Raw genomic sequence first — 24415 nt, 5'->3', positions numbered from 1 at the left:
GGTCACCTTCCTCTGCACATTTTCCAGCTTGTCAAGATCCTTTCTAAATTGTGGTGCCCAGAACTTAAATCGTGCAGCCGTTTAGGGAAATTTTTAATGACTGATGTTTTAATGTATTTTTTATTTTTTGTTGGAAGCCACCCAGAGTGGCTGGGGAAACCCAGCCGGATGGGCAGGGTAGAAATAATAAATTATTATTATTAATAATAATAACTGGGCACAGTATTCCAGGTGTGGTCTGCCCAAGGCAGAATGGAGCGGTGCTATTCCTTTCCTTGATCTGGACACTAGACTTCTGTTGATGCAGAATAGAATAGCATTAGCTTTTTCTGCTGCCGCATCACCCAGTTGACTCATGTTTGTGGTCCACTAAAACCCCTAGATCCTTTTCATATTTTACCACTGGCAAACCAGGTACCCCCCATCTTATAACTGTGCAACTGGTTCTTCCCAGCTAAGTGCAGAACGTGACATTTGCCCCTGTGGAAACACATTTCCTTAGTTTTAGCCCAGAACAAAAGGCAAGAGCAGGGGTAGGAAAACTAAGGACCAGCGGCTGGATGCGGCCCAATCGCCTTCTCAATCAGGCCTGCGGACGGTCCGGGAATCAGCATGTTTTTACATGAATAGAATGTGTCCTTTTATTTAAAAGGCATCTCTGGCTTATTTGTGGGGCCTGCCTGCTGTTTTCACATGAGTAGAATGTGTGCTTTCATTTAAAATGGATCTCTGGGTTATTTGTGGGGCATAGGTATTCGTTCTTTTTTTTTCTTTTCAAAATACAGTGGTACCTCGGGTTACATGCGCTTCAGGTTACATACGCTTCAGGTTACAGACGCCGCTAACCCAGAAATATTACCTCGTGTTAAGAACTTTGCTTCAGGATGAGAACAGAAATCGTGCTCCAGTGGTGCGGTGGCAGCAGGAGGCCCCATTAGCTAAAGTGGTGCTTCAGGTTAAGAATGGACCTCCAGAACAAATTACGTACTTAACCCATGGTACCGCTGTATGTAAGAATGCAGCCAGACCCCCAAACTGCTAAGAACCAGCTTCAGGATGAGAACAGAAATTGTGCTCCGGCGGCACGGCGGCAGCAGGAGGCCCCATTAGCTAAAGTGGTGCTTCAGGTTAAGAACAGTTTCAGGTTAAGAATGGACCTCCAGAACAAATTAAGTACTTAACCCGAGGTACCGCTGTATAGTCCGGCCCCCGACAAGGTCTGAGGGGCAGTGGACCGGCCTCCTGCTGGAAAAGTTTGCTGAACCCTGGGCAAGATCCTCTCCCTTATTCCCCTTTCCCACCGTGTAAACACAAAAGCCGCTCTTTGCGTTGCAAATCGTTTTACTGTACCCAGGCAAGTGGCAAAATGGTGGTCAAGGGGTTCCTTCAGCCTGTGCCCCTCTGCCCCACGGGCTTAGGGGGTGTTGGGGAACTGCCCCATGGCAATTGGCGGGGAAGATCCAGCCCTCTTTGGGGGTGGGTTAACAACTCTGATACAATGCAGAGAGGGGAGGTGTCAGTAAATGGGGCACACTTTCCCCAAAGGGACAGACTCTTCACATCGCATCCAGGCGAAATCTCTGCCCTTCGCTCGGCTGCCGGCACTGGCCGCTCACGAGTCCAGGAACCTGCTTCCCAAGCCGATGCCGCCGCTGTCGCCTCCAGAGAGAAACCCCCAGCCCAGCCCCCAGGGTCAAACGTCCGTCATCTCGTCCTCCAGTTCTGCGTCGTCCGCCTCCCCTTCGACTTCTTCCTCCTCCTCGTCTTCCTCTTCCGACGTCACGTCCGGGTCGTTGGCTTGAGCCAGGCACTTGGGGCAGGAGCAAACAAACAGATAGTTTTCCCTGGAAGGGGGCAGAGGAGGGGTGGCGGTTACGACGGCGACTATTTCTGTTTGTTATCCTCCCGACGCATAATAATAATAATAATAATAATAATAATAATAATAATAATAATAATAATTTTTTATTTATACCCTGCCATTCCCAGTTCAGAAAACCGGGCTCAGTGCAGCTAACAACAAATTTAAAACATTTAATTGAGGCAACAAAAACAGCATAAAATACACTATAAAACGTGAATAACAATAAATTCAGAATTCAAAATCAATGTAGGGTGAAAATCCATCCCATAAGCATTAGATGATCACCAGGGCTAGCTGGCTAGTCTTATTTGGGCCAGCGAGATCAGGGGAGAATTAGCTGTGGGATCCCAGAGAGGGTAATCTTCATAAAAAGGGAAGGAAGGGGAATAAAAGATCAGGCTAAGTTCAAATTGAAAGCCAGGCGGAATAGCTCTGTCTTACAGGCCCGGCAGAAGGAGGTTAAATCCTGCAGGGCCCTGGTCTCCTGGGACAGAGCATCCCACCAGGTCGGAGCCATCACTGAGAAGGCCCTGGCTCTGGTGGAGGATAATCTGACTTCCTTAGGGGCCGGGACCTCTAAACTGTAATTATTCATGGACCTTAAGGTCCTCTGCGGGGCAGAGCAGGAGAGGCGATCCCGTAGATATGAAGGCCCTAAGGAATGTTTAAAATACATTTTAACCTGTGTTTTAAATTGGTACCCCCATTATGTTTTTAATAATAATAATAATAATAATAATAATAATAATAATAATAATAATAATAATAATTATTATTATTATTATTTTATTATCTATACCCTGCCCATCTGGCTGAGTTTCCCCAGCCACTCTGGGTGGCTTCCAGTCAAGTGTTAAAAACAATACAGCATTAAATATTAAAAACTTCCCTAAACAGGGCTGCCTTCAGATGTCTTTTAAAAAGAAGATACTGCTTATTTCTTTCACATCTGAAGGGAGGGCATTCCACAGGGCGGGCGCCACCACCGAGAAGGCCCTCTGTCTGGTTCCCTGTAACATCGCTTCTCACAGTGAGGGAACCGCCAGAAGGCCCTTGGAGCTGGACCTCAGTGTCCGGGCAGAACGATGGGGGTGGAGACGCTCCTTCAGGTATACAGGACTGAGACCGTTTAGGGCTTTTACTGTGATTTTACTGGTGTTAGCTGTCCTGAGCCCGGCTCTGGCTGGGTATGAATAAATATTATTATCATTATTATTATCAATATTATTATTTTGTGACTGTGTGGAACACAGTTCAGCTACTGATTGTGTGACTGCAGTACATTGTTTACTGCTTTCGTTTTATGGATCAATGGTCTCATTAAGACAGTAAAATTCATGTTAAAATGCTGTTTTAGGGGTTGTTTTTAATAATCTGGAACAGATTAATCCATTTTGCATTACTTTCTATGGGAAAGCGCGCCTTGGTTTTGGAACGCTTTGGTTTCGGAAGGGACCTCCGGAATGGATTAAGTTTGAGAACCAAGGTGCCACTGTATTCAGAAGCATTGCTGCCACCAGCCGTAGCCATCGAAAGCTCCCTCCGTCCTCCATCCATCTGCCTCATCCTCCTTGGAAGCCACGCAATCGCTGCCTCTTGTGGCAGAGAGTTCCGCAGGCTAAGACGGATTTTCCTTGCATCTTCCCTGAATCTTCCAACGTTCAGCTTTGCAAGGATTCCTTGATGGGGAGCTATGCCTCTTGCTCGCCCCTCCCCCAGGCCTCTCCTAATATTATGTTGGCATCTGTTGGCATCAAATTTGGTGCCCAGGCTTACCGGAGGGTCTTGTTGCGGCTGTGGCGGCTTCGCTCCCTTTGGCAACAGTCCAAGTAGCTGATGCAGATCTCCTGTTCGGGAATAAGGAATGGCACACATTGAAGGCGAACAATGACCCAAACAGAGCGGCATGCCCAACATTTCTTTTTAAACCTCTGTGTATATTCCTCTACCTATTTTCCTTTTTAATTTCTATGTTTAAAAAAAGAGTTTGCTACTTGATGTTTATCTTTGTAGGTTATTTAATCTTCGTTCTATCCAGCTTTAAATTAAAAACAAACATATACTGTGTTTTTCCATGTATAAGACTATATTTCCCCCCCCAAAATTTTTAAAGTTTAAAATTGGTGGTCATCTTATACACGGAATGATGCAATTATTTATTTCTCAATTTTGGGTTCAGAAAATAGGGGTCGTCTTATACACGGAAAAATACGGTATTTATTTATAATAAAACATAACAAAACATAGTTACAGATGCCGAATTAAATAAAAGCAGAAGGGAATATCTAGAACTGAGCGCATAGGAACGAATTCCCATACCAAGATAATTTAATATCGCCTGGTTCCATGTAGCACAAACGGATTTGCGTTATGCTGTGCCTTATTGCTCCTGTACATAATAAAAATAATATTAAAAGAAAATAATATTCTGTTTTGTTATTGTTATAGTTTGGTGGTTTCTCTTTTTATTTGTGTTTTTATCTTGCGAACCATCTTGAGGTCTTTTGATCAAGAGCGGTATGTAAATCTAGTAAATAATAATAATAATAATAATAATAATAATAATAATAATAATAATAATAAACATGATAAAGGTATTCTCTTGGATTGGATTCCTACAAATACTGTAATAGGTTAAGATCTGGTGAAGTACAATAACAATTTTGTAAAATATATAGTTTGTTTATTCCTCTCCCCTTTATTTTCCCTTCTACATGGGTTCTGTTTCTCTCTTTTTCTCTCGTTCATTTATGTCTCACCATGTTTAGTGCACATGTAATTATGTACGTTTGAATTTTCAATAAAGATGTTAAAAAATAATAATAATAATAAAACCGATAAAGGCATTCGCTTGCTTTCTGGTTCTCAACACGCTTAACCATAAGCCTAAACATGCATACTGTGTCCCAGATTTTCGTTACCCATTCCTAACTTTTGGACACGTCCCAGCTCAGGAGAAGCCCAGTTTTTTGCAACAGGGCTGAAAAACTCAGGCCCCTCTCACCCCCTGGAGGCTGGTCCCTTTAGGAGACAGAGACACCGGCCCACCCACCTCATTCTGGATTAAAATCACAGAATTGTAGAGTTGAAAGGGACCCCCCCTCCAGGGTCATCCAGTCCAACCCTCTGCCACACAGGAATCTTTTGCCCAACACAGGCCTCGAACCCATGGCTGATTGCAGTGGGTTGGACTAGATGACCCTTGGGTCCCTTATGGAACTCATTCTCTCTTTCTCTCTCTCTCTTACTTAACAACCAGCCCAAGGCCCTTCAGCTTCCTCCTGGTCAGGAGTGCGTGCAGGAGCCAGGCCCTGTGACCAGTAGGGCTTCGCAGGACTGGGGCCTTCCTAAGTTTGTTCTGAGAAGGCAAGGCATGGCCACACAGGTGAGGCCGATTGGTAACTCACAGCATCTGGTGGCAAGAGCTGGGAAGGGTTATAAGGTCAGCATTTCCCTTTGGCTCTTTGCCACAGCAACATGTTCCCTGCCCTGCTATGTTTGACTCCTTGATTCTTGACCCTTGACTTCGTGACTCCCTGCTTCTCAACCCTCGGGCCCTTGACTTCGTGACTCCCTGCTTCTCAACCCTCAGGCCCTTGACTTTGTGACTCCTTGCTTCTCGACCATGAGACCCTTGACTTCATGACTCCTTGCTTCCTGATCCTTGGACCTCGGCTTCTTGACTCCTTGCTTCTTGACCCTCGGACCCCTGACTTTGTGACTGTTTGCTTCCTGACCCTCTGACCCTTGACTTCGTGACTCCCTGCTTCCTGACCCTCGGACCCCTGGCTTCTGGACTCTCGTTCCTGCTCCTACCCCGCCATCTTGCCCCCGGTCCCGATGTCCTCCGCCAGGACTTCAATCGGACCGTGACACTCCTCCTCCTCCTTAAGTTTCAGCTTGCTGTGGCAGAACTCATCCGGGAAGAATGCACAACCTCTAGGGCCACCTAGTGTTGGTCTCCTGGACTCCTGCACTACCGGTTTCCAAAGTTGCCACCCCACAGCTCCCAGGGCTCTCACCTCTCCCGGCCCGATATCCTCCAAGGCCGTCAGGTGCAGGAGGAAATTGTTATCCGGGAACGAGGTCTCGGCATTGGGTATGCAGCTGTGGTTACCTGAGGAAGGAAGCAAACAGAGCAGTCATGAGCTTCAAGGAACAATTTCCTGTGTGATATACCGTATATATTTTTTGAAATATGAGAGCCATCTTCAAATATCTCAAGGGCTGCCATGTGGAGAATGGAGTAAGCTACTTTTCTCCGGCTCCAGAGGGTAGGACTCATACCCGTGGCTTCATGTTACAAGAAAGGAGATTCTGACTCCAGGATGAAATTTCTGTTGTTCAACAGGGGAATGTTCTCCCTCAGGAGGTTGTAGACTCTCCTTCTTTGGAGGTTTTTAAGCAGAGGTTGGATGGCCATCTGCCAGGGATGCTTGAGCTGAGATTTCTGCATTGCAGGGCATTGGACTAGATGACCCTTGGGTTCCCTTCCCGTTCGACGATTCTATAAAAAGTGTCTGGGCAGATTATTCCTCCCCTGATACTTACAGCAACTCTGCAGCATGTAGAGGCCAGACCCTTCGCAATTCAGAAACTCCCCTGTCTCTAAATCGAAGAGGGAGGAAAGAAGATATGAGAGGCAATTTCGGTCTCTTAATAATCCCCCTTTCCCAAAGAGAATCCTAAATGCAGGAATCAGGCACAGTATGACCCTCACGTGGGCGGTGGTATAGACTCTCCATCCTTGGAGGTTTCCAAGCAGAGGTTGGGCGCACATCTATCAGGGATGCTTGAGTTGAGATTCCTACACTGAAGTGGGTTGGACTAGATGACCCCGGGTGCCCCTTCCAACTCTAGGATTCTATCACTATACCTGAAGGAGCGTCTCCATCCCCTTCGTTCAGCCCGGACATTACGGTCCAGCGCTGAGGGCCTTCTGGCGGTTCCCTCACTGCGAGAAGCGAAGTTGCAGGGAACCAGGCAGAGGGCCTTCTCGGTGGTGGCGCCCGCCCTGTGGAACGCCCTCCCATCAGATGTCAAGGAAATAAGCAAGTACTTGACTTTTAGAAGACATCTGAAGGCAGCCCTGTTTAGGGAAGCTTTTAACATTTGAAGAATCATTGTATTTTAATACAGTGGTGCCCCGCAAGACGGAAAACCCGCTAGACGAAAGGGTTTTCCATTTTGGAGGCGCTTCGCAAAACAAATTTCCCCATGGGCTTGCTTCGCAAGACGAAAATGTCTTGCGAGTTCCTGCGGGTTTTTTCCCCTCCCCCCCTTTTCCTAAGCCGCTAAGCCGCTTATCAGCTGATCCGCTGATAAGCCGCTTAACAACTGATCGCTAAAAGCCGCTAAACCGCTAATAGCGCTAATCCGCTAAGCTGTCAATGGGCTTGCTTCGCAAGACGAAAAAACCGCTATACGAAGAGCCTCACGGAACGGATTAATTTCGTCTTGCGAGGCACCACTGTATTCTGCTGCAAGCCGCCCAAAGTGGCTGGGGAAACCCAGCCAGATGGGCGGGATATAAATAAATCATCATCATCATCATCATCATCATCATCATCACATTTATACCCTGCCTTTCCTCCAAGGGACTCAAGGTGGTCCTCTTCCTCCCACCCATCCCTGGACAATATCAAGGTTTGATCCTGTTTCACCAGAGCGTTGGAGAAGATCAAGCACCCAGCCCATCAGGCAAAACAAGATGGATCTTTGGCCTGATTCTGCAACCTGGTCTGCTCTCCAAAGCAGAATGGGCCATGCATGAACCCAACACAGTTCAGCATCCTTCTCAGTTCCTCAGTGATGCCAGGCAGTAGCATAGCATGGGATGCCAGTGCCCGGGGCAAGACCACTATCAGAGCCGGGCAGCGGTCATGATGGTGGACAGGGGAGTTTATTTTATTATATTATTTTTCTTTATTTTGTGAAATTTTTACACCGCCTGATAGTTTTTAAAGAAAACCCTGAGAGCATTTTTTTTTTTGAAATTTTGCACACGCTTCCCAAATTTTGCACCCGGGTCAACAGTCCCTCTGGCCCCCCTCATGCTATGCCACTGATGCCAGGCACATGACGACACCGCCACAACCAGGGGGTGCTGAGCGTTGGGCACCTCCCACCCATGAAGGCACGCCCCCCTAATTCAAAGTGCCCCCCCATTTCCCGTTCACTGACCTCTCTCCATGTCCTTGTACAGCTGGTTTATGAAGGCGTCCAACTGCTCTCGCTCTCGAGGGGGTAACTCCAAGGCGTCGCAGGCGTGGACCCACTGGCTCAAGGAGCTGGGTGGTGCCAGAGAGACAGACAGATGGCATCAGTTCCTTCCATTTATAGAGTCTTCCTCTCTGCGGGGGCTGGCAAGGAATTGCCGTCGGGGTGCCATCACCAAAAGTGCCCTCATTTCGCTGGGCCAGGGCACGCCACAAATCACACCTCCAACTCTGGGACGTCTAAAGGGTTTGCAGCAATCCAGAGGAGACCTCCACTGAAAAAACGGGGGTAGCCAACATGGTGCCCCTATCTAGACGTTCTACAACTCCCATTGGTCCGGGTCAGCATGGCCAATGACCAGGGATTGCGGGAGTTGTGGTCCTAAGAGGGCACCACATTGGCAGTGGCTTAAAAGGTAGGCCAACACCGTTATACCCATTTTGCAGGCGGCGGGGAAGAGTGACTGAGGTGGAGGACCAATGGTGACTTCACAGGGGCTAAAACGTGATTTCAATGGGGCAATATTGAGCCACTGAATTCCACTCACCGCAAGCAAGGACTGTAGCGCCAATTGGTATTTTTCATATATATGCCGCCCAGCTGACTGGGTTGCCCCAGCTCAGTCTGTGAGACAGTCAGTGTCCAATGTTACGTCTCGAATGGCTGAACTTTTTTAGAGCAACAGAGACACTTTGTATGTATTTGTATCTGAAGAAGCCTACAAGCTGTATCTATGTCCAGAGCTGTTTTGCTGAGCCTTATCTTCTGCAGCAGCAAGCTATTTGAACCTTCTCTGCTTCCAGGTGGCAAATAGGACCAGGAGCAACGTCTGCTGTACAGGGATTTCACCTGAGATTCTCATTACTACCTCAGTACTGTCTATCAGGACTGACAGGGACTCTCCAGGGTTCAGGCAAGAGGAAGGAACCAGGGACTTTCTCAATGAAAAGCAGGTGATCTCCCCTTGATCTACAGCCCTTGATCTACAGTTCCTCAGATGCAAAGTTAGGTCTGGCTTTTAGATAATTTATTACGGTCGGAGACCAGCTTATAAAACACACTTGGGGGTACATTCCCAGAAAACAAACAGTTAAAACAATGTACAACAATAAATTTAAAAGTTATAAATGCGATAAGCATAGGTAAAGGTAAAGGGGACCCTGACCATTAGGTCCAGTCATGGCAGACTCTGGGGTTGCGGCATTCATCTCGCTTTATTGGCTGAGGGAACTGGCGTACAGCTTCCGGGTCATGTGGCCAGCATGACTAAGCCGCTTCTGGAGAACCAGAGCAGCGCACGGAAACGCTGTTTACCTTCCCGCCAGAGCGGTACCTATTTATCTACTTGCACTTTGACGTGCTTTCAAACTGCTAGGTTGGTAGGAACTGGGACTGAGCAACGGGAGCTCACCCCGTCGCAGGGATTCAAACCGCCGACCTTCTGATCGGCAAGTCCTAGGCTCTGTGGTTTAACCCACAGCACCACCCATGTCCTGTGATAAGCATATAGACACTTACAACTTTAAGATAGGCTACCGCATAGACATGACCCAGAGTCACCCATGAAACCGAGTTTGGGGATTTTCTTCACGAACTAGTTTGAGTCGGGGGACGGTCTGCACCTACAGATCTGTACACAGAATCTGGCGACCATCCGGGTCGTCTTATGATCTTTGCCTAACAGAAGGTCAAATTTTTGCTTTTCCAGGAGGCCAGCGAGCCTCACCAACAGGGGACCAATGGTCTCACTCCGTGCCTCTTCATAAAAGGGACATCTAAAGAACAAGTGCCCTGGGCTTCCTACCTCCCCCAATGAACCGGCGCAAAGTCTCTGAGCATGTGGGACTTTTTTAAAGGCTCCTTCCAGGACCGGCGAGGGCAGAGCTGAGCTTCTAGCCCTTCTAGCATTTTTGGATACGAGAAAGAAGAGATATGCTGCGGGTGCGGCTATATATCTCTTGATTTCTCCAATTTCATAGTCAGGGCACCTTGAGCAGTCCTGTTGTCTCTCGGTGTCTATGAAGTTAGGTCTGGAATACAATGTATTCCGCTAAGTCCTAATTAACCCCCAGAGCGCCCAGGGGAGTTCCCGGGAGAGGCTAAAATCCAACTGAACTTACCTGGTTCCTATCCCCTGTCCGTTGGTGCCGACGAGGGCGAAAAGCGACCGGAAACCTTCCGGGGAGAACCACTGCCAAGAGGAGATAGAAAAGAGAGAGAGATAAATGGAAAACAGCATCCCTGCCCTAGATGCTGAGTATCTCCTGGGATTAGAGGGGTGGGATAGGGGGCCCCACCTTCTCTTGGACCCGCCACCCTCACAGGGACACTTGGTGGGGACGCGGGACAGGGCCTTCTCAGTGGCTGCCCTCAGGCAACTTTGGAACTCCCTGCTTATTGGGGTTGAATCCTGACAAAACAGAAGTACTGTTCTTGGGGGACAGGGGGCAGACAGGTGTGGGGGACTCCCTGGTCCTAAATGGAGCAACTGTGTCCCTGAAGGGCCAGGTGCGCAGCCTGGGAGTCATTTTGGACTCAGAGCTGTCCATGGAGGCACAGGTCAATTCTGTATCCAAGGCAGCTGTTTACCAGCTCCACCTGGTACGCAGGCGGAGACCCTATCTGCTTGCAGACTGTCTCGCCAGAGTGGTGCATGCTCTGGTTATCTCCTGCTTGGACTACTGCAATGCGCTCTGTGTGGGGCTACCTTTGAAGGTGACCCAGAAACTACAACTAATCCAGAATGTGACAGCTAGACTGGTGACTGGGAGCAGCCACCGAGATCACATAACACCAGTCCTGAGAGATCTGCATTGGCTCCCAGTACGTTTCCGAGCACAATTCAAAGTGTTGGTGTTGACCTTTAAAGCCCTAAACGGCCTCAGTCCAGTATACCTGAAGGAGTGTCTCCACCCCCATTGTTCAGCCCAGACACTGAGGTCCAGCTCCGAGGGCCTTCTGGCGGTTCCCTTGCTGCCAGAAGTGATGTTACAGGGAACCAGACAGAGGGCCTTCTCGGTGGTGGCGCCCGCCCTGTGGAACGCCCTCCCTTCAGTTGTGAAGGAAATAAGCAGCTATCTTATCTTTAAAAGACATCTGAAGGCAGCCCTGTACAGGGAAGTTTTTTATATTTAATGCTTTTAACACTCAATTGGGAGCCACCCAGAGTGGCTGAGGAAACTCGGACAGATCCAGAAAACTTCCCAAAGGGCATCTATTCCAGCCCCCGCTAAAGGAGAAACCTGGAGCCTGGAACTGCTCCCAGCTACAAAAATTCTGGCTTTACCCTGCTGAGATGGTCGTCGTAAAGGGCTTCGGTGAAAAGTACACGCAGGACTTCCAGCTGGCCCTGGAGAGGTGGAGGAGAAGATCACAAGTCATTCAATGATAGGGATAATGGAAACAAGTCCATGCTTGATTCTGTCCCCGCAACCTTCTCGAACCTTCGGCTTTCTGGATGTTTAGGACTACAACTCCCATCAGCTGCCAGCCCGTGAGATCCTGCCCACACTTCTCTCTGGAGTCCTAAACAGAAATTTGCTTTTACTAAAATCTGAGATAAGAACAGGATCAGGCCAGGAGCTCTGCATCCTGGGACCAACCAGATAATAATAATAAAATAAAAATAAAACTTTATTTATATCCCGCCCTCCCCAGCCGATGCCGGGCTCAGAGCGGCTAACAGTAAAATAATACAGTATTCTAAAATCAATTCATTATAAAATCAGTTCAATGCCTGCAGGAAACCCGCAAGTGGGATTCGAACACAAGAGCCCTCTTCCCTTCCTGTGATTTCCAGCAACTGCCATTCAGAAGCATCGCTGCCTCCGACGGCGGGGGCATATAGTCATTGTGGCTGGTGGCCATGAATAGCCCTCTGTTCCTCCATGGATTTGTCCAATCCTCTTTCAAAGCCATCAAGGTTTGGTGGCCAGCCTCGCCTCCAGTGGCAGGGAGTTCCATAGGCTAACCACACTGGGGGAATCAAGATAATGGAAACTGCAGGTTGGTTTCTACCGACCACTGCGCATGCACAGGGGAGGCAGGTGCAGGATTAAGATTACGACGCTTCCTTTGGGTCAAAGGAGCCAGGCAGAAAGAAAGAACCCCAGGGTCACAGAACCAAAGAGCTGGGACTCCCAAGGGTCATCTAGTCCAACCCCGCCGCAAGTGAACGGATCATCAGCCCGCAGAAGATCAACTCTTCCATTATCACAGGGTTCCTAACCTTAAATTTATCCCCCAGGAGTTTGTGGACAATCTCCTCTTCCTCGTTGGCTGTTTTGCTGCAGAACTGAGCGAAGAGTTTGAGCCACCAGTCTTTGTCCTTTGCCTGCAAGGAAACAAAAAAAATATGCAGCTTTCACTTCTCTTGATGCAGGGAGCTTCTGGGGAACAACCGAGGCAAGAAGATGTTGAAAGACAAGGAGTGTTGTCTAGACAAGGAGTGGGGAACCACCATCCCGTGGGCCAAATACAGCTTTCACCTGGCCCCCTGCACGCTCCCCCATTGCTCTTCATGCATGCTTTGGCCAGGCTGGGATTAATACTAATACTATTACTAATACTAATAATTTATTTATATCCCGCCCTCCCCAGCCGAAGCCGGGCTCAGAGCAGCTAACAACAATAAAAGTAACACAGTTTACATAAAATCACAATCAATTAATTGAAATAGATTCAAAAATCAATTCATTCTAAAATCATTTCAGAATTTAATGGCAACCATTGGGCTGGAATTCTGTGAGGATTACCGAAGGAGGGGGTCTGACTGTGCCTTGGCCAAAGTCCTGGTGGAACAGCTCTGTCTTGCAGGCCCTGTGGAAAGATGTCAAGTCCCGCAGGGCCCTGGTCTCTTGTGATAGAGCGTTCCACCAGATCGGGGCCACATCCGAAAAAGCCCTGGCTCTGCTTGAGGCCAGCCTAACCTCTCTGTGGCCTGGGACCTCCAAGATGTTTTTGTTTGAAGACCGTAAGGTCCTCCGTGGGTGGATGCATCCCTGAACTGCAAGAATCACAGAATCTCACCACTGTAGACTTGGAAGAGACCCCCAGCGGTCTTCTATTCCAACCCCTTGGAACGCAGGAATGACAGCTCTTGTCTCCCGCTTGCCTGGGTGGAAGAGTGAGGGTTAAGAGTGTGCGCGCATCTCTCTGGTGTTTGCTGGAATGCGGCCGGCCGTACTAAGGCAGAAGTCACAACTCCTGCTCTGCCCACTACATTCATACCTCATGTTACATTTGCTTCATGTTATGTCCTTTCAGGTTGCGTCCCGGGAAAGGTTACTTCCGGGTTTCGCCGCTCGCGCATGAGAAGCACTAAATCACGCTTCACGCATGCACACAAGCGCCAAATCAGGCCACGCACCTGCGCAGATATGACGTTCCAGGTTGCAAACGGGCCTCCGGAACGGATCCCATTCTCAACCAGAGGTACCACTGTAGTGGGTTCAACAGTCAAGAAGGGGGTTTCTGCGCTTGCTGTAGAGCGCAAACTCCATTTCGGGGGCCCCGCCGGTCAGTTTAATCCGGCCCCTGTGGCAGTTTATTTCCTGTGGTAATACATGGCCCTTGGAAGCTTGCCCAAGAGGGAATGTGAACCTTGAGAGCCAAAACAGCTCCCCCAGCCCAGACCTAGCATTTCTTTAAAGCCAAATAATTTTTTTTTAATATGCCGCCCAGATAACGGGGTTGCCCCAGCCATGCTTGGCAGCTTCCAACAAAGTATTAAAATACAGTAGTCTGTTAAACATTAAAAGCTTCCCTAAAGAAGGCTGCCTTCAGATGTCTTCTAAAAATCTGGTAGTTTTTCTTCTCTTTGACATCTGGTGGGAGGGCGTTCCACAGGGTGGGTGCCACTACCGAGAAGGCCCTCTGCCTGGTTCCCTGTAACTTGGCTTCTCGCAGAGAGGGAACCGCCAGAAGGCCCTCGGCACTGGACCTCTGTGTCTGGGCTGAACGATGGGGGTGGAGACGCTCCTTCAGGTATACAGGATTGAGGCCGTATAGGACTTTAAAGGTCAGCACCAACCCTTTGAATTGTGCTCGGAAACGTACTGGGAGCCAATAAAGATCTTTCAAGACCGGTGTTATGTGGTCTCGGCGGCCGCTCCCAGTCACCAGTCTAGCTGCTGCATTCTGGATTAGTTGTAGTTTCTGGGTCACCTTCAAAGGAAGCCCCACAGAGAGCGCATTGCAGTAGTCCAAGCGGGAGATAACTAGAGCATGCACCACTTTGAAGAGACAGTCTGCGGGCAGGTAGGGTCTCATCCTGTGTACCAGGTGGAGTTGGTAGGCAGCTGCCCTGGACACAGAATTGACCTGCACCTCCATGGACAGCTGTGAGTCCAGAATGACTCCCAGGCTGCACACCTGGTCCTTCAGGGCCACAGTTGCCCCATTCAGGACCAGGGAGTCTTCCACACCCGCCCGCCTCCTGTCCCCAAAAACAGTCCTTCTGTCTTGTCGGGATTCAGCCTCAATCTGATAGCCGCCATCCATCCTCCAGACACTCAGACAAGGCCACAGATCTTGGGGTACCACAACCCCCAACACAAACCTGCTTGACAATTGCAACCATTCTGGCCATGAGCATGATGCTCGAAGTCTCAGGCGGGTAATGGATGTTCCTGGAGAAGAAGGAAAGGAAAGGGATTTCTTATTCACATAATCACATATGAAACAGAGGGGGGAAGCAGAGTGCTCTAGCCCTAGCAGAATCTACCTCAAATAATAATTAACTGGTATTGTTATTATTATTATTAGCTTCCCCCCCCTCCCTCTATCCAGCCAAAATCAGCTCCCACAGCATCTTGCAAATATCTGCAAAGGAAGTCCCTGACCTTAGAATTTCCTCCTCTCTGTTTTTATTCTGTGTATTTTCTTTTGTAAGATTTTTTTTTCTTTTTTAAAAAAAAAGATAATTGCATATTTCATCTGTAGATTTCAGGGCGGTTCACGCCGTAAAAATACAAGATAAGAATGCAAAATCCATAATAAAAACAGCACAAACCAATAAACCCCTATCCTCCCCATCCCAAAGCAGCTTTCAGTTGCAATGGCAAAAAACAATAGGGTTTAACAACAACAACAACAATAACAACAACAACAACAGTTATTTAAGCTGCCTGGCCCACCTTTCAGGGGTGTTGTAGCTGCTGATTCACTGCCTCAGCAGAGGAGGTTAGAGCAGATGACTATATTTTGTTTTCAGATGCTGCATGTATAGTTGTGGGTTTTTCAGGAGTAATAATTGTTCTTTAAAACCCTGGTGCCCCATTCATCCAGGCAATGGGGGCACACCTTTTCAGTCAACCAGAAGGCTTCTGAACTGATCTAAGCAACTAAGCCCTGCAGCCTGATTTCAAAAAACAAAAACAAAACACCCTCTTTTATAGCCCCAAGCCCTCCCTGCTGCAGACAGAAAGTCTCTTTATTATTATTTATTAAATCTGCATAGCCGCCCTTCATCCATATGTCTCAGGGCAGTTCACAACATCAAAACACAAGGAATAATAATAATAATGATGATGATGATGATGATGATGTATTATTTATACCCCACCCATCTGGCTAGGTTTCCCCAGCCACTCTGGGCGGCTTCCAACAAAATATTAACATACAATGGTCTATTAAACATTAAAAGCTTCCCTGTACAGGGCTGCCTTCAGATGTCTTCTAAAAGTCAGATAGTTGTTTATTTCCTTGACATCTGACAGGAGGGCGCCACCTGGTTCCCCGTAGCTTCGCTTCTCGCAGTGAGGGAACCATCAGAAGGCCCTCGGAGCTGGACCTCAGTGTCCGGGCAGAACAATACCTCCTTCAGGTATACTGGATGGAGGCCATTTAGGGCTTTAAACTCAAAAACTGAAAAAATGAGAAATAAATACCTCCAGGCCTCCTGCAGTTTGCTGAGCGGGTGGTTGGGGTCCTGCCTGGACGGTCCCAGGCACAAAACCTGGTGATACTGTTCCCAGGCAAGCTGGCGGCACTCTGTGCTGCAATAAGCCACCTAAGGAGCAATAGGTTATATTTTGTGAGAATCCTCCAGAAAAACAATCTCTCAATGGACCTGTTGATGGCATTTTACCATTGTAATGTTGAGAGTGTATTCACTTATGGTCTGTGTGTGTGGTTTGGGAGCTGCATGGTCAGGGGAGAAAACAATGCTGTCCAGGGTTGTAAAGACTGCGGAGAGAATAATTGGGTGCACTCTTCCCACCTTGGACCAAATCTACGCTTCCAGGTGCCATAAGAAAGCTGCAGAGATAGCACAGGATAGTGCGCACCCCGGAAATTATCTTTTAGCTTCTGCTTTCTGGAAGAAGGTACAGGGTTATAAAGTCTAGGACTAGCCGCCTGAGAAACAGTTTCTACCCAAATGCGATTTTGGTTTTTAACGCAGTGTAAGGTAAATGGCTGAAATACTGGGAGATTTTGGAACAAGAAGGGGATAAATTGAAATTGCAGAGTTATGAGAAATTGAAAGATAAAGTGTGAGACTGGCTTCATTATTATCAAATAATGGAGATTTATAAGTTAGACAGGAAAATTGGTTTCCAGGTGGAAAAATCAAAATTGGAAACAGAACTGTTAGAACCCAAAACTAAGAACCTGTCAAAAATGTATAACTTCCTGTTGGAATGGAACACACAGGATGAAATAGTTAAATCAGCTATGATCAAGTGGGCACAAGATATTGGTCATAACATTATGTTTGAGGACTGGGAACGGTTGTGGACCACCGGTATTAAATTTACGGCATGTAATGCCCTAAAAGAAAATATTATGAAAATGATTTATAGGTGGTACATGACTCCAGTCAAGCTCGCAAAAATTTACCACTTGCCTGATAATACGTGCTGGAAATGTAAAGAGAATGAAGGTACATTCTTTCACCTTTGGTGGACATGCCCAAGGATTAAGGCTTTCTGCGAAATGATTTATAATGAAATGAAAAAGGTACTTAAATATACCTTCCTGAAGAAACCAGAGGCCTTTCTCCTGGGTATGGTTGGCCAATTGGTGTTAAAGAAGGATAGAACATTTTTTATGTATGCCACAACAGCAGCAAGAATACTCATCTCAAAGTATTGGAAGACAGAAGATTTACCCACCGTGGAAGAATGGCAGATGAAGGTTATAGACTCTATGGGACTGGCAGAAATGACCGGCAGAATCCGAGACCAGGGAAAAGAGACGGCGGAAGAAGATTGGAAGAAATTTAAGGACTATCTTAAGAAACATTGTAAAATTATTGAATGTTAGAACGATGTCGATTTAGAAATTAAGGGTTTTTTAGCTGTAATGATTATGTAATCAAGAAAAGAAAGATCAAAAATTAAACAGAAATTAGGGGAAGGATTTGCTGAGTTGATTTAATTAGAGATTGGAATACAGAAAGGGGAGGTATGAGGAGGTCTGGAAAGTATGTTTTACGAATATAAGGGATTGAAATTATACTTGTTGTTGTATGTGTTTTGTATGTATGTCTTTTTGCCTTTTTTGTTTTCTCTTTTTTGTTTTTTCTATTTTATATAATTTTTTGAAAACTTTAATAAATATTTTTTTTAAAAAAAATAAACGCAGTGTAAGGTAGTCTCTATGGGAGTATATTGTATTCAATTATGGGGTATCAGAGTTTTTAGGGGGCTAACCAGGCTGGGATAGCAGGCTTGTGGGTTTCTGAATGTCTGATGTAGATTTTTCAATTTCGTTGTTCTGTATGGGGCAATGACAATAAAGATTATTGTATCGTATCGTATAGGAAGCGAAGCACAGCTGTCATCGAAGGGGACTCCCCCCGCTTTGGCACAGCCCTTCGGCAGCCGGGGAAAGGATGCAGAGATTCCCAGGCCATGCGAGGGGACGCGATCCGCCTGCCTCCTACTTACTTGGCAAGCGGGGCAGTGCTGGTGGAGCTCCTTCCGAATGCTGCACTGCTCCGGGTGAGGAAGGGCTTGGGGTTTTCCCAGCAGCCTCTGCGCATTTTCTTCCGCAGTCTCCAGGGCTCGCAAACAATGGTCACAGGCTGGAGGGGAGAGGGGGGTGAGAAAAGAGCCATGAAGGAAACTAGGGGAAGTAAGTGCTGGGAATGTAAAACAACAGAAGGGGCATTTTTCCTTTCCTTTTTTTTTTTATTTAAATGATTTTTATTGCAAAGTAAATACAGTGGACGCTCGGGTTGCAAATCAGCAGCCCCGGCCTCGATCCAGCTGCCTGCAGAGATCATCCGTTAGGACGACCAGAGCCGTCTCGGTCCCATGACCAGAGCGGAAGCCGGATTGGAATGGATCCCGCACAGCTTTAATTCGCGAGCTTACAAAAATCGGCTTTTACGATATCGCTGCTGAAAGACAAACAGTAAAACGGAGCCAAAAAAAAGTTTTATTAGCGATTTGCGAGCTTGAGACTGCTCATTTGCAATTTGCGGGTGTGAGTGCCTGTGGAATTGTAGCAACTGAATAGCGATTTGAGATTTTAGCGACTACAGTGGTACCTCAGGTTGAATACGCTTCAGGTTACAGACTCCACTAAGCCAGAAATAGTGCTTCAGGTTAAGAACTTGCTTCAGGATGAGAACAGAAATCGGGCTCCGGCGGCACGGCAGCAGCAGGAGGCCCCATTAGCTAACGTGGTGCTTCAGGTTCAGAACAGTTTTAGGTTAAGTACGGACCTCCAGAACGAATTAAGTACTTAACCTGAGGTACCACTGTATATGGTAACTTTTGTGGGCTTGCAAGACAAAAGGCTTAAATTGGCGCGGAGTTACAATTCTACCAACCGCAGCGATTTTCAGCCTGTAACCCCACTTTAAGGGAGCAGCTTATATTCAGGGATTGTCTTTTTTGTCTTGAATTTTAAAGGTGTGGCTTATTTGCAGCTGCAGCTTATATTCACGCCAATACGGTAATACCTATATTTATACAGGTATGTACTGAGGCGATCCATTAAAAAAAGCAAGTGTACCAAAAGGAATTATGTCAAAAAGAAGGGGAAAAAATTGGGGGGTTGTGTGCGCGCCAAATTTTGTCCTTGCTCAGGGCACTAGATAACCAAAGGTATACAACACAGGATACAGAAGTCCTTACTGTGTCTTTGGTTATCCTAAATTACCCCTGCATTGCAGAGGTTGGTCTAGATGAGTATTGAAGCTGCAGCTCCAAAGGACCTCTCTACGCACACAGGAATTTCCACTTCCCCCCCTGCCCTTTCCAGCCCCTCAGCTGCACACCCTCAGAATCAGCAGCGTAGGATCCTCTGGAGCAGATTTTGGGGGCACACAGAGGGAGGAGATGAAATGCAAATCCCGTGGAACCCCCTTCTGGAACAGCGTGGGATATACAGTGGTCCCTCGGGTTACAGACACTTCAGGTTACAGACTCTGCTAACCCGGAAATAGTACCTCGGGTTAAGAACTTTGCTTCAGGATGAGAACAGAAATTGTGCTCCGATGGCGCGGCAGCAGTAGGAAGCCCCATTAGCTAAAGTGGTGCTTCAGGTGAAGAACAGTTTCAGGTTAAGAACGGACCTCCGGAATGAATTAAGTACTTAACCTGAGGTACCACTGTAGTCCAATTTCTAGATAACACACACAGAGAGAGAGATATGCACACAACCCAATGCACACGTTGTATTCAACAGTGCAATGTCTTCTCCCCAAATGGATTGAGAGTGCCAGTTTGCTCACCTCTATATTTATACAGGGCATTCCAGAGGAACTGGGCGGACACCACCGGCTTCTCGACGAAAATCGTTTCCCCCTTCTTGATGTTTCTGGTGGCGAAGAGTCCTTTGCCCTTTTAACATCGACATAACAAAAGATAATACAGTCATACCTCAGGTTACAAACGCTTTGGGTTGCGTGATTTCGGGTTGCGCGATTTCGGGTTGCGCACCGCACTAGCCTGGAAGTATTGGAATGGTTACTGCCGGGTTTCGGCGCTTGCGCATGTGCAGAAGCACTAAATCGTGCTTTGCACATGCTCAGAAGTGCTGAATTGCGACCCGTGCATGCGCAGACATGAAGGTTGCGAACGTGCCTCCCACACGGATCACGTTCGCAACCCAAGCGTCCACTGTAATAATAATAATAATAATAATAACAACAACAACAATAATCTTGGTTTGGAGACAGGAGGACAGCAGGAAGGAGGAAGAGAAGCGCCACATGGAACCAGCGATTGCCTGCTCGGCTGGGGCGACCATGTACAGACAAGAAGCTTGGATTTCTTGCTGAGGGCAGCTCCTCTTCAAAGAGGTTCAAGCACATACTCAGTTACGACACCATCTGGGTGGAGACGAATGACCGCCCTACCGTACCCAGACGAGTCGTGAAAATAATCCGCAACACTGGCAGCCCAAGGATGAGAGCACCGGGGGGGATAGGGCACACCAGGCTAAATGGGAACCTGCCCCAATTTGGTCTGATCCAGATTATCTGGGCTTGCTATTAGCGGCCTTCACACAGTGAACACCAGTTGCGCCCCAACAGCAGAAGCTAATCGTGGCCAACACAATGCACATTTCCCCCTCTGGGATAGCTCAGTCTGTAGAGCATGAGACTCTTAATTTCAGGGTCATGGATTCGAATCCCACGTTGGGCAAAGATTCCTGCATTGGAGGGGGTTGGACTGGATGACCCTCGGGTGTCCCTTGCAACTCAACTGTTCAATTATTCCAATGGGCTGTGTGCTCACTTGTGATTCCCTGCAAACAGCATTTAGAGTTGCACAGCCCCCACATTGCCATGGCGGCTACTAGCCACAGTTAGCCTCTTATCTTCCATGATTTGGTCTATTCCTCTTTTAAAGACATCCAGGTTAATCGCCACCATAAAGGAGGCCTCTTCTCCCTGCTCACAGCAACTTGGCAGAATAGGAATAATAATAATAATAATAATTAATAATAATAATAATAATAGCCCTCAGGCCTACAATATATTAAAAAGGACACAAAAGGAAAATGGATTGGAAGAGAACAGGAAATAATCATCCCAGTGGCATATTCATGGCTTCAGAATGCATCCTGAAGGATTGGAGCTGGTAACCATTTCTAATAATAATAATTTCCCACCCCTCTGGGCGGCTTTCAACAAAATATTAAAATACAGTAGTCTATTAAACATTAAAATCTTCCCTAAACAGGACTGCCTTCAGATGTCTTCGAAAAGTCTGGTAGTTGTTCTTCTCTTTGACATCTGGTGGGAGGGCGTTCCACAGGGCGGGTGCCACCACCGAGAAGGCCCTTCAGGTATACTGGGCTGAGGCCGTTTAGGGCTTTCAAGGTCAGCACCAACACTTTGAATTGTGCTTGGAAATGTACTGGGATCCAGTGTAGGTCTTTCAAGACTGGTGTTATATCCACCTATGGGCCCCATGCCTTTCAGGGGCCCTGTGGGAATGAATCAAAATAATGCAGATTTGTTTCATGCAATAAAATCGGTTTATTAAAATCGCCGGTTGGCAAAATCAAAAACGTATTAGGAGGTAATCCGCGAGGGGTCTCTGCAACAAAGTCCTGCAACTTGATCCGGCCACAAGGGGCCCACCTAGGCCAGCACCCTGTGCTCACAGTGGCCGACCAGCTGCCCATTGCAGAGAGCCAGCAAGCAGGATTCGGGCACAAGAGCCCTCTGGCTTCCAGAAACCGGGATTCCATCGCCCCATCCTGGCTAGCAGCCCTGCATAGATCAATTTGCCCTGTCCGAATCGAAAGCCACAACCTGCCCAAGAAAAAAGCCTTGCCAAAGCCCCTCCCGCCCCGGCCCAGCATCCTGTCCCCAATCAGGCGCCCACGATGCTCCCAAAAAGAAGGACCCAGCTCCCCCCGCTTGCCAGCGCTCAAGCGGGGTTACTCGGGAGCAAGTCCCGCCGATTTCACTGGATCCCACCTTTGGGCAAGCTGGCACCATCGCCAGATCGGAGCGCGATCCAACGCCCCACCCCAGGATGGCAGTCTCTCAGCTGATGTGGCGGCGCTGGCCCGGGCGTGGTTGCGCGTGGGGAAACCCGTCCGGATCCGGCCCCGGGAACCCGCATCTATGCAGGCACCCCGCCCTGCGCATCTTTGCTCCGAAGCCGGCCTCGCCGCCGGGCAGGCTGGCATCCTGACACCCCCGATCCGCGCGCAACGGAGGCCGCTTTGCGCCCTGGGCGCATTGGATGGTTTGGTCCCTTGCAAGCGCGCACAGCAGCCAGTCGCTGCAGCCTTGTGTTTCCCCGCAGGATCTGGCAGCGGGGAGAGGGAGGGAGGAAATCGCCTTCCCTGCGGCAGAGGAGGATCCACTGGATCCGCAGCAGCAGCAGGAGGAGATGGGGGGGAATGGGGGGAATCAGGGAGCGGCTCCATCTTGCTCACCTTGACGTTGCTGATGAATCGCACCTCCAGGGCGCGGCGGGCTTGGCCGGCGGGGTCCATACAAAAGGAGAACGTGTCACTCATGGGAGCCGCCATCTTGGCCCAACTCTGACCCTGCCCGCCAGGAGGAGGAGGAGGAGCAAGAAATGCAATTGCAATCGCGGGAGGGAGGGATCGCAGCTCGGTTTGCCCGTCGGGATTTCAGCTTTGCGTTCCCGTTGCGTTGCTAGCCGGCCTTTCCCTGCAAGGGGGCGCCAGGCGGCGCGCGCGGCCGCGCTCCGCCCGGGTTTGGCTCCCCGCAACAACAACCCTGCGAGGTAGGGGAGGGCAAGAGGCTGCTGCTGCCGGGCCCGAGACCCCGCCCAGAGAAAGCTGCCTGCAAAAGTGACATGCAGGCTGTCAGAATCGCTCCCGCCGCGTGGGAAGCCCTCGCAGACAACCGCAGTGCTTCATCCTTCAACGCGCAGCCCTCCATGGTCTCCCGATCATAGCCGCTGTTGCAGGAATTTATGTATAGGTTGGGGGGGTGTTTGCTTTTATTTACAACACTCTCCAGCAGATATCATGCAAATGCAGCCCACTACCAAAATCATCACAATCACTTTTGTGACTTCTGTGATTTGTCCCCACAAAACACTTCATCACAGCTTCTTCCTACCTATTCAAAGGGCCTCTGCTGCACGATACCAAATGTAAGAATTCACTGATCAATGTTCCTATGTACAGGCTCACTGGGAAAACTTCAAATTCATATAGACATGTGAGCTCAGCTCCTCAGCAGCCCCTCTGCCTGAAGGCTAATTCCTGGCATCCTGATACCTGAGTGCCAGACAGGTAGCCATTCCAGAAATAACAAACCCAGATGAAGACAAAAGGGTGTGATTCACTTGGCTGGGAAACAGGGAAATGTAAAGATCTCTTTTGTTACACTTGATGGGTGTTTGGTGGAGGGCAAGGGGAACCATGGGGCAGTGTCCAGGATGCTCAGATTACTGCCACCAGACCTCCCCTTTCATGATGTAGTTTGGGGGGTGTAACATGGGGATTAGCAGCTAATAAAAGTTTGGGGGCTCTTTTGTTTGGGGCTTCCATCTTGTTCCACCTGGTGGCAGGTGGGAGTCCTGTGGCGACAGTCTTCAATCAAGACCAAGCCTACTGGCTGCTGTTTTGCTCTGCTATTCCTGGCTGGTGTCCTCGTTTTTTGTCCAAGGGAGCCCTCAGATTTCTCCATTAACACCGCCAACTCCTAGTGGCCGGGGTCCCTTCAGCCACCCCCCAATAAAATATTTGTCCCCCCCTTTCTAAGTTGATGGGCATTGTCATTCAAATAGTTTGCATGTGCCCTGTCTTGTATGATGATGGGTATTGCTTTCCTGGCCCCCTCAATATTTTATTCCAGTTGACACCCCCGTTGCCGAGACAGATGCCAACCAGAGTTGGAAGCAGGTGTGCCACCTGCGGGACCAGCCCCCCAGTTTTATTTTATTATTTTCGGAACACTCAATGGCAAGGGGGGGAGAAACCTCCTTTGTCTCTTAACACTGTACCCATTTCCGAAGCAAATTATGCACTGGGGTGATGGCGTGGGAATGGCGCCTCCTTGTGGCTGGGGAAGAGGAGAGGTGCATCCAGTATCCTTGTGGGGAGAGGCGGGTGGGGCTGGTGGACTGCAAGCTTAACATAAGAAGAGCCTGCAGGATCAGGCCAATGGCATCCTGTTCTCACAGTGGCCAGCTAGATGTTTGTGGGAAGCTTGCAAGCAGGATTTGACCACAAGCCATGTCTCTCCCCTCCTGCGGTTTCCATTGCCGCCTCTGACCCTGGAGGCAGAGCCGAGCCATTGTGGAGGATAATCAATAATAATAATAATAAAACAGTCCACGGAATTATCCCAGTTTACCTAAAATACCATAAACGCAGGGAGGGCAGGATCAGAGGCCCGATCGAGAATGGAAGAAGCAAATGACATCACGA

At 48.4% G+C, this 24415-nt stretch overlaps 1 protein-coding gene across 1 annotated transcript; it reads right to left on the bottom strand.

Annotated features, from left to right (window-relative positions):
* Positions 1-1323: 1323 nt before the first annotated feature.
* Positions 1324-22765, bottom strand: SMYD5 (SMYD family member 5). Its single transcript, XM_081925177.1, has 13 exons — positions 22442-22765; positions 19773-19881; positions 17977-18113; positions 15973-16094; positions 14643-14712; positions 12312-12416; positions 11370-11432; positions 10204-10274; positions 8048-8154; positions 6416-6472; positions 5887-5981; positions 3641-3711; positions 1324-1844 (listed from the first exon to the last, which is right to left on the bottom strand). Exons 1-13 carry the CDS (start codon positions 22535-22537, stop codon positions 1694-1696), a joined length of 1254 nt encoding a protein of 417 aa, XP_081781303.1. The 5' UTR covers positions 22538-22765; the 3' UTR covers positions 1324-1693.
* Positions 22766-24415: the final 1650 nt, after the last annotated feature.

The sequence above is a fragment of the Podarcis melisellensis genome, assembly GCF_964234715.1.
Source record: "Podarcis melisellensis genome assembly, chromosome: 9".
NCBI classification, from domain to species: Eukaryota; Metazoa; Chordata; class Lepidosauria; order Squamata; family Lacertidae; genus Podarcis; species Podarcis melisellensis.
This window is presented reverse-complemented; position numbering and strand designations above follow the sequence as displayed.

Coding starts and splice junctions, on each gene's coding strand:
- SMYD5 (XM_081925177.1), bottom strand. CDS start 22,537: ATGGCGGCTCCCATGAGTGACACGTTCTCCTTTTGTATGGACCCCGCC. Junction 11,433..12,311: donor TCCTGGGGGATAAATTTAAG/GTTAGGAACCCT, acceptor CCACCTCTCCAG/GGCCAGCTGGAAGTCCTGCG. Junction 10,275..11,369: donor ACGACGACCATCTCAGCAGG/GTAAAGCCAGAA, acceptor TCCTCTTGGCAG/TGGTTCTCCCCGGAAGGTTT.